The sequence below is a fragment of the Octopus bimaculoides genome, chromosome 3, assembly GCF_001194135.2.
Source record: "Octopus bimaculoides isolate UCB-OBI-ISO-001 chromosome 3, ASM119413v2, whole genome shotgun sequence".
NCBI lineage: Eukaryota > Metazoa > Mollusca > Cephalopoda > Octopoda > Octopodidae > Octopus > Octopus bimaculoides.
The window spans coordinates 99468178-99478573 of record NC_068983.1 but is presented as its reverse complement, the minus strand read 5'-3'; the positions used below and the strand labels follow the sequence as shown (position 1 = coordinate 99478573).

General features: G+C 34.4%; 1 protein-coding gene across 1 annotated transcript in view; it reads right to left on the bottom strand.

Moving 5' to 3' along the window:
- Window positions 1-153: 153 nt before the first annotated feature.
- Window positions 154-10396, bottom strand: part of LOC106880937 (outer dynein arm-docking complex subunit 4) — a 36492-nt gene continuing 26249 nt past the window's right edge. The window contains exons 10-13 of the mRNA XM_052966772.1: window positions 8605-8814; window positions 5399-5467; window positions 3979-4041; window positions 154-818 (exon numbers count right to left, since the gene is read on the bottom strand). Coding sequence (XP_052822732.1) covers window positions 811-818; window positions 3979-4041; window positions 5399-5467; window positions 8605-8814 — 350 coding nt within the window. The 3' untranslated portion in view covers window positions 154-810. The remainder of the gene's footprint in view (window positions 819-3978; window positions 4042-5398; window positions 5468-8604; window positions 8815-10396) is intronic.

Below are 10396 nucleotides of genomic sequence, written 5' to 3'. Positions count from 1 at the left end.
TGGGTTGACACTTGGCAGACTTTCTTTTTCCTATTCATTCTCTTCATTTAACAACCTTTCATAGTGGCATCTCCAAGTCTCTCTCTTGGAAAATTTAAAAACAAACGCAAACTCTCTTTGCTTGGAAAAATTGAGAGGAAATTAAAATAAACAATATGTAAGAAAATTTTATTGTATTTTACACGTTAGTGAGGGTATAAGGGCAGAGTATGAAATACTATTTTTAAACTCTAAGACTTGGACAAAAACTGAACAGAAGTGAAAGATTATAGGTTGAGAATAATTCAGCTAATATTCATTTATAACACTAACACAAAGCCACACATTTTGAGGAAGGTATATTTGATTAAATTAGCCCACCACACACACATACACTTTTATGTTATCAGCCCCAGATGGATAAAAGGTAAAGTAACCTCAGTTGGTTTTGAATTCAGAACATAAAGTGCTATGACTAAACACTGTTAATAAATCTGATAGTGATGTAGGAGCCACTAAAGAGTACGAGATTAAGCAGATTAGATGTAGAATTAAGAAAGCAATGACAAGGAATTTAGTTTTGCTTTGCACAGTTCTGAGTTCAATTCTAACTAGAATTGACTTCACTTTGCACCAAGATAGTAAACAAGCAATATAATGATTTATTTCATGGATTACACTTCTCTCTCATAAAAACTTGTTTGGTGTCAGTATGTGAAAACAGTTGGAATGTTTTTTTTCAATCTTTAATGGTTCACCACATTTTACAACTTAGTGTACAGTCACTTTTTTTACTGTTCATTTTCATCTTCAAGTCAACCATTCTTCATCTTAGGAGTCTACATAAAAGAGAATAAAGTTTACTTTAGTATTTTTTAAAATTAAAGTTATGACAGACCAACATATTTAGACACTTATATATCTTTATCTTTTACTTGTTTCAGTCATTAGACTGTGGCCATGCTGGGGCACTACCTTGAAGAATTTTCAGTCGAATGAATTGACACCAGTACTTTGTTTTTAAAGCCTAGTGCTTCTCCTATCAGTCTCTTTTGCCAAACCACTAAGTTACGAGTATGCAAACACACCAAGCACTGATTGTCAAGTGAAAGTGGGGGACAGACATAGACACATTCATATATATATATATATATATTATAAGGTTTTTAACTTTTAAATTTTCATATTCAAAAGAGACAGAGACTTCAAACTCGATATATCGATTTATTCACCACTCCATGTTAACATTTCTGTGCCAAACTTATCCAGTGACTGGTCCATTGGATTTTGACATTTGGCACTTCTTCAGGAATGGTTACCATCGGAACAAAACACGAAAAAACACATACATAACGATCATTAAATTATTAAAATCCCGTTACAGTTCATCTGCCTGAAGAAGTGCCAAATGTCAAAATCCAATGGACCAGTCACTGGATAAGTTTGGCACAGAAATGTTAACATAGAGTGGTGAATAAATCGATATATCGAGTTTGAAGTCTCTGTCTCTTTTGAATATGAAAATTTAAAAGTTAAAAACCTTATAATATAAATATAAACTGTGAGAACGACCCTTAAGGAATCTAGTTAATGATCCCCTAAGGTAAGTTCTTATGCTATATTGGTAACGGTTGCTACATCCTCTGGAAAATTATATATATATATATATATATACACATGTAGATACGATGGGCTTCTTTCAGTTTCTGTTCACCAAATCCACTCGCAAGTCTTTTGTCAGTCCTGGGTTATAGAAGAAGACAGTTAGCCAAGGTGGGACTGAACCTGCAAGCATGTGGTTGAGAAGCAAGCTACTTGCAACACAGCCATGCCTGCACTTAGATATGTACATATACATACAGGGTGTGGTCAAAATAATGGAAACACCTAGATTCAAAGCATCATCATTTTGAAATATCTATAAAATCATCAAAAACCTGTTTATTTTTATGTTTTTGGATTTATTATTAGTGTTGGTCATTATATCTTGCTAAAATTGCTATTTCTTTTCAGATATCATCAGAAAAAAGTAATTAAGATTCATTAAAATGACAGATCCATCGGACTTTCAAAGAGGTCAAATTGTTGGTGCTCGTATGGCAGGCGCTAGCATAACGGAAACAGCTGAAATGTTTGGTGTATCAAGAAGTACTGTCTTGAAAGTGATGACAGCCTTTAAGAAAGAGGGAAAAACTTCTTTGTCAAAACAAAACTCCAGAAGAAAACCAAAACTTTTAGATAGAGACTGCCAGACTCTTACGCAAATTGTTAGAAAGGATCACAAAAGTATAGCTTCCAAAATTACTGCAGGGCTTAATGACCACCTCGAGAACCCAGTTTCTACAAAAACTGCTCGCTTCACAAAGCCCGATTTCATGGGAGGGCTGCAATCAGAAAACCACTACTTTCAAAAACAAATATTGCAAAGTGTTTAGAGTGGAGTAAAAACCCATAGAATTGGTCCCTAGAGCAGTAGAAGAATGTTATTTTCTTGGACGAGTCATCCTTTACCTTATTTCCAACCACCAGTTGAGTATACGTGTGGAGATAGCCAAAAGAAACATTTGACCCAGACTGCCTTCTTCCAACTGTTAAACATGGCGGAGGATCTGTGATGATCTGGGTGGGGGGCTATATCTTGGAAATCCACTGGCTCAATGGTCTCCCTTCATGGCAGAATTAATAGTCAAGACTATTTAAGCATTTTATCTGGTCAAATTCATCCTATGGTTGCAGAACTGTTTCCAGAGGGAAATGCAATCTTTCAAGATGATAATGCACCAATTCACACAGCTAAAGTTGTTACTGAATGGCACAAGGAACATTCTCGTGAAGTTGAACATCTTATCTGGCCACCACAGTCCCAAGATCTCCATATTATTGAACATTTCTGATGCATTTTAGAAAAACAAGTAAGGAGCTGATATCCTCCATCATCATCACTACAAAAACTGGAGATTGTTTTAGCTGAAGAATTGACAAAATTCCTTTGGAAACAATTCAAACTTTGTACGAGTCCATACCTCATAGAATTCAAGCTGTAATTATTGCCAAAGGCAGTCCTACCCAATATTAAAATTAATTTGTTTGAAATTTTAAGGTGTTTCCATTATTTTGTCCAACCCCTGTACATATATGATGGGCTTCTTTCACTATCCATTGACCAAATCCATTCACAAGGCTTTGATTGGCTTTGTACTAGAGAAGAAGACACTTGTCCAGGATGCTATGCTGTGGGACTGTACACAAATCTGCAGTTAGGAAGTAAACTTCTTAATCATAGACCCATGCCTGCACTTAGCCGTGACTAAAATATTTAAGCATACATAATGATCCACATATTAAACAATATAGCAGAGTACAATTAACTATTTGCCTGTTTTGTGAATGCGAAAGCATGTGGCTTAGTGGTCAGGGTATTCAGCTCATGCTCTTACGGTCATGAGTTCAATTCCTGGCAATGCACTGTGTCCTTGAGCAAGACACTTTATTTCACTTTGCACCAGTCTACTTGGCTGGCAAAAATGAGTAGTACCTGTATTTCAAAGGGCAAGCCTTATCATACTCTGTGTCACGCTGAATCCCTGAGGACTATGTTAAGGACACGTGTCTGTGGAGTGCTCAGCGCCATGCATGTTAATTTTACAAGCAGGCCGTTCTGGTAATCAGATCAACTGGAACCCTTGTCATCGTAAGCAATAGAGTGCCAGATTTCTTCTGTTTATTTTTTTGTCCTGTGTATTACATGTGATACACTGGACAAATTTCCTTGGCATCCACACTCACATGATACACACTCTAAATGTTTTTCAACCCCAGAGTAACTGTAGACTTAAGAAAAGAAAGATATATATTACTCAGTACATATGAAATAGGGGCTAACTAAATGCTTAAAAACAAGCATGGATGTTTCAGACAAACTTATTAAAATGCTTTGGGCAGGCAAAGGGTTAAGATAAGAAGCAAAAGATGTTTTAACCATGACATTCTATAACAGACCTTTATTAGTGCCATCATTGTTAGTGGGAGTTCCTGCTTCAGATTCTTCAGTGTTGTAATCATCTACAAATCAGAGTGGAAAAAGAAATATAAGAACTCTTTGAATAATATGATAAAGATTTATATACATACTGTATGAAATGGAGAGAGAGAGAGTGTGTTTGTGTGTGTGTGTGAACACATGCACATACGTATGTATATAGACAGACAGACAGGAAGAAAGATGGAGATATACATATATATATATATATATTTGAAGTTGACGCTGTCACTTCTCACAGTTTCTTGCTCAATGCAAATCTTTCAGGTAAAAACAATACGAATGATAAATATGACACTGCTACAAAGTACTAAACAATGTTTCAGATTTTATTTTCATTGAAGACATCAAATCACATGACCTGTTAGTTGTGCTTGTGCATTTTGGAGTAGATACTGGAGGTAATTTCTTTGTTCGCATTGTTTCTAGGCAGTGTTATTACAATGGTTCTTTTATTTCAAATTTACATTTGATTCTTTTGTTTCAAAGAGAGACTATTTTATTTTAAGTTAAATGAGTTAAGATTTTGATGATTAACTTCTATCTTTTAATTCTTTCAGTTATTAGATTGCAGCCATGCTAGGGCACTACCTTGAAGAATTTTATTCGAAAAAAATTGACCCTCCCCCAGGAATTAAAATCTTTTTGTAAAGCCTGGTACTTATTCTAACAGTCTCTTTTGTCAAACTGTTAACTTATGGGGATCTAAACACACTGACACTGTTTGCGAAGTGGTGGTGAGGAGACAAATACACACACACATATATGACAGGCTCCTTTCAGGTTTTGGTTGGCTCAAGGCTGTAGTGGGTGGAAGACACTTGCCCAAAGTGTCATGCAGTAGGACTGAACCTGGGACCATGTGATTTAGAAGCAAAATTCTTACCCCATAGTCATACCTTTAATCAATTTTTGACAGATTGTTCTTATACTGTAATAGATATTTTCCGCTAAGTAGTCAAGACCATTTCAGATTTGGTATCCTGGCTGCTGTGTTGATATCATACATAACTGATTTAATACTGCATTTATTTAGCCATCCACACTTTCTTAGATTACATATATAACAAATATTCTTGGGCTAATAGTTTCTATTTTAGGCACAAAAATGGTTGTGCTCCACAATCATACAGTTTTGGGTTGAATCACATGTCATCTTGAGTGAGTGTCTTCTACTATACACTTAGCCTAACCAATGTTGTGTGAGAGACATTGGTAGATAAAAATTGTAAAAAAAAAAACATATCCATGCACACACACATGCACAGAGGCATACACATACTCAGACATATTAATACAGAAACATATATCCAAAGATACACACACACAAAGGAATACATGCATGCATTTACATATAAACATTCAAACACACTAACATACCTGTTTCATTATGTTCTTTACCATTACCATTTTCAGAACTTGGTTCCTCAAACTCATCTTCATAGTCTCCTAATAATATAAACAAAACTAAATATAGTATGTGTTACAGATGCATATATGCATACATGTATATATATATATATATAAATGGGTTGGACAAAATAATGGAAACACCTAGCATCATAGCATCATAATTTTGAAATATCTATAAAACTGTCAAAAGTTTGTTTATTTTTATGTTTTGGGATTTATTATTAGTGTTGCTCAATACATTTTGCTGTTTCTTTTCAGATATCATCAGAAAAAGGTAATTAAAATGACAGATCCATCGGACTTTCAAAGAGGTCAAATTGTTGGTGCTCATATGGCAGGCGCTAGTGTAACAAAAACAGCCGAAATGTTTGGTGTATCAAGAAGTACTGTCTTGGAACTGATGACAGCCTTTGAGAAAGAGGGAAAAACCTCCTCATTGAAACAAAACTCCAGAAGAAAAACAAAATTTTCAGATAGGGACCGTCGGACTCTTACGCAAATTGTTAGAAAGGATCACAAAAGTACAGCTTCCAAAATTACTGCAGAGCTTAATGACCATCTTCAGAACCCAGTTTCCACAAAAACTGTTCGCTGGGAGCTGCACAAAGCTGGATTTCACGGGAGGGCTGCAATCAGAAAACCACTACTTTCAAAAACAAATATTGCAAAGCATTTAGAGTGGAGTAAAAACCTACAGAATTAGTCCCTAGAGCAGTGAAAGAATGTTATTTTCTTGGACGAGTCATCCTTTACCCTATTTCTGACTACCAGCCAAGTATATGTGTGGAGACAGCATTTAACCCAGACTGCCTTCTTCCAACTGTTAAACATGGAGAAGGATTTGTGATGATCTTGTGGTGGGGGGTATATCTTGGAAATCTGCTGGCCCAATGGTTTCCCTTCATAGAAGAATTAATAGTCAAGACTATTTAAGCATTTTATCTGATCAAATTCATCTTATGGTTGCGAAACTGTTTCCAGAGGGAAACGCAATCTTTCAGGATGATAATGCACCAATTCACACAGCTAAAGTTGTTATTGAATGGCACAAGGAACATTCTAGTGAAGTTGAACATCTTATCTGGCCACCACAGTCCCCAGATCTCAATATTATTGAACATTTCTGGTGCATTCTAGTGAAGTTGAACATCTTATCTGGCCACCACAGTCCCCAGATCTCAATATTATTGAACATTTATGGTGCATTTTAGAAAAACAAGTAAGGAGCTGATATCCTCCATCATCATCACTACCAGAACTGGAGACTGTTGTAGCTGAAGAATTGACAATAATTCCTTTGGAAACAATTGAAACTTTGTACAAGTCCATACCTCATAGAATTCAAGCTGTAATCATTTAGCTTCCATATTCCATGTTGGTACAGACTGGCTGATTTGATAGAATCTGACACATCAAAGAACTGTGTTGAGCACCAATATCTGTTTTGGTAAGGTTTCTATAACTGAATATCGTTCCTAACACCAACCACTTTAGAGAGTGTACCAAGAGCTTTTTTGTAGCACCAGCATGAGTAGGATCACCAAATAGTTGGCAAAACAAGACCCCTTGATTCAGTGGAGTATAGTATTGAGAGAGGTGGATTGCACCAGGTATTAAGAGGCAATTACATAGAAAGATATCTGTGCTCTTCACTGTTTAATTTAATTATAAATTCCTTAACATGCTCTAAGCTTACTAGAAGCAATTCTCTCCTTTTCAATATCGGCAGCAGTCATCCACATGTTTGTAATACCCTGGTCATATTTTACACATTATCCACACAAACTGATAGTGAAGTGCAATCTTAAATCATCCTGTTGGATAACATGATACGAAAATGCCACCAGAAATTTCAATTTCAATTTTGCACCTAGGAAGAACGTATGGGAGCTTGTGCATTTGTTTGTAAAGAAAATTGTATCTACACAAAGAACTTTTACACAAGGCAAACCTGCAATGAATATATATTACCAGCATGTTAGAAGTTTCTCTCTATCTTTTTTCTTTACTGTTAGGAGAAAAAAGTAAGAAAAAGGAATTAAGCTTAATTAATTTTAAGTCTCTCTCTACAAGAACTTTTACACAAGGTAAATCTGCACTTGAGGTATTTGACCAGCATATAAGAACTTTCCCTCTCTCTATCTCCTTTTTCTACAGCTAGAAGAAACAGAAGAAAATGAATTTAACTTAAGCAGAAGAAAATTAAGGTATTCAACATAATCTCAAGTTTCAAGTTATGTCATACCGATGAGTTCTAGAGAGGACAAAATAGTGCTATTTACAACTACCAGCAGCTTAAAGAATTTTATTTCATTGGAATGGGTAAAAAAAAAAAGCTTATATAGAAAGGAACGGCATAAAGCCATAGAAAATCTGCATCAATAAATTTCGTCTGACACATGCAAGCATGGAAAAGTGGGTATTAAAATGATGATGATGATGAGAATAACACATAGATGCACATACATGCATGCACACACACATCCATAAACACACATAAATATACATATGAATACATAGACAAACAGGAAAATAGGCAGATAAATATAAACATGCATACATACACAAATTCCATCATAACAGTTTATTTCATTTAGCTTTGCTGATATTCTGGAGTTTTTGCATTCAAAAATAGTTGTAATATATGATAAATAACACTGTAACACAATTTTTGTTCTTGTGTAGAAACTGTTATTTCCTATTTGCTTACCCCTGCAAAGTATTAAAAATGGCTAATATTTCCTTCAAACTTTGCTTTTCTTACATTTATTCAAACTCCAAAGAATCCCTTTCAACACATAGCAATGATTATGATCAGATATGCACATATTGTTTGCCAATAAAGGACATGTTCAAGTGGTTAAGGTCAAGCAAATCTGTGATATTGAGCAGAATATTTGCTAGAACAATATTTCTGCTTCAGCAACTCAAGGTTGAATCTGTCTGAAATGTAATGGAAAATAGGTCAGTTTCAAAACATTGATGTCCAGGTCACAAAAGCAAAGTTTGAAGGGAATAGTAGTCATTTCCTTTGATTTCTAGATAGAAGCAAATAGGAAATAATACTTACTGACCAAAAACAAAAAAAATTTTGTTACATAGTGTAATAACAGAACAAAACTCTACAGTGTATTAACTCTTTTAGCAATATACAGCAAAGATACTTGACTTACCATTGTCAGAGCTTGGTTTTTCTTCATGATTCTGCTCATTCTCACCATTAGAAGTTTTTTGAAGTTTTTCTTCTCCTTCAGATTCACTGAACTCCAATTCTTGCATCACTTTCCTGATTCTGCCTTCAACTTCAACTCTGCCTTGTTTCTGTGCAATGTTAATAACTTTCTGGTAATGTTGTACAGCACTGCTTACTTTTTTATCACATGCTGAAATGTATGTGTGTATATATATATATATATATATATATATATATACACACACACACATGTATATGTATATATATATATATATGTGTGTGTGTGTGTATAAAACAAAAGAGGGGGTGTATTTCCACGCAGGAAAAAATATAGGTAATTTTGTTGTTGAAAATGCACCTAAATTTGAAAAAATTGTAATTGTTTAAAATAAATTTATTTACATATATACCAAACTAGTTTCAACAATATTTTTTGCTTATCAATGGTAAAAATTTAGAATTATGAATTAGAAAAACATCTTCAAAAGTTTCAATGTTGACAAATTTAAATGTTCATAACAGACAAATTTAAAATTATGAATTAGAAAAACATGTTTAAAAATTTCGATGTTGACAAATTTAAATGTTCATAATACTCAATAATATTAAAACTGTGCATCAATTTGTTTGAATGTACAAAGCTCATTAGTGTTAGTAGTGTTCAACAAGAAATGAATATCATCAAAGTTTCGGTCATACAAAGTTTAAGAGGGGAAAAAACAAAGGAAAAATGATGATAGTGAAAAAAGGGATTTGGTTTACAATTTCTCCGATTCTCTTTCCTACGTGCATATATATATGCATGTATATATGTTATATATATATATATACTAGCAGGTCTTCAGCCCGCTGTGTACAGTATTGAAATGTACTCATAAGGCACACATTTGCATTTATCGTAATGCTCATTTTCCTTAAGATAAAAGTCATTAAAAGGTATTCAAGTATTGCATAACATAATTTTAAAAATCTATTTAGAATATCTAAATACAAAAAGTAATATAGATAATAATAGAGAAATGTATTGCATGAAAGTTATAAAACATTTACAGAACTTCAGTGATTTTAACTTATTTATTTGGAGTATATATGAAGGGTTTCTGTGGGCTTCCTACTCTGGAACAATCTACATACAATTGCCCATGTGAGAAACAGCCCTCTTCTAGATGGAGACCAACAACTTGCAGTATTTGACCTTGTTAATGATGATTGTGTAACTGACTCTCACTCGAAATTACAATCGTTTGAAATGAAAGGGGACACTTGTTGGTATTAGCGATCTCACGTGTTTTTTCTCCCTAACCCACTTTCTATCTGTTTCACATATTTTTTCTCTAGAGGGAAAAAGTGGTAAAGGTAGTGAGAGAGACACACATATGCAACCAGAGAGAGAGAGAGAGAGATAGAGACATAGAGAGGGATGCAGAGTTCCAGCGGCAACTTCAAAGGAATAAATGCAATGTATAAACTTAGAGAAAGCTGGAGGTGGATTGAGTGATAGGTGGAGTATTTTTTCACTCTGTAAAAAGCATTACAGTGAAATAGACAGTACATGGATTGCTAGAAATAGGAGCCAATACACCACCAACTCGACACCCACCATTCCATTTTCAGAAAATAAGTGCACAGTTATTTGCGGAATGGTGAACTTAATTTAAATGACATGTAAAACCTGAAATATTACCAGTTTTATTTAGTGTTTTCAGTGGTCAACAAACAAACAAACTTTGCTTTTTATAAGGATATGTATGTATGTACATACGTGCATTTGT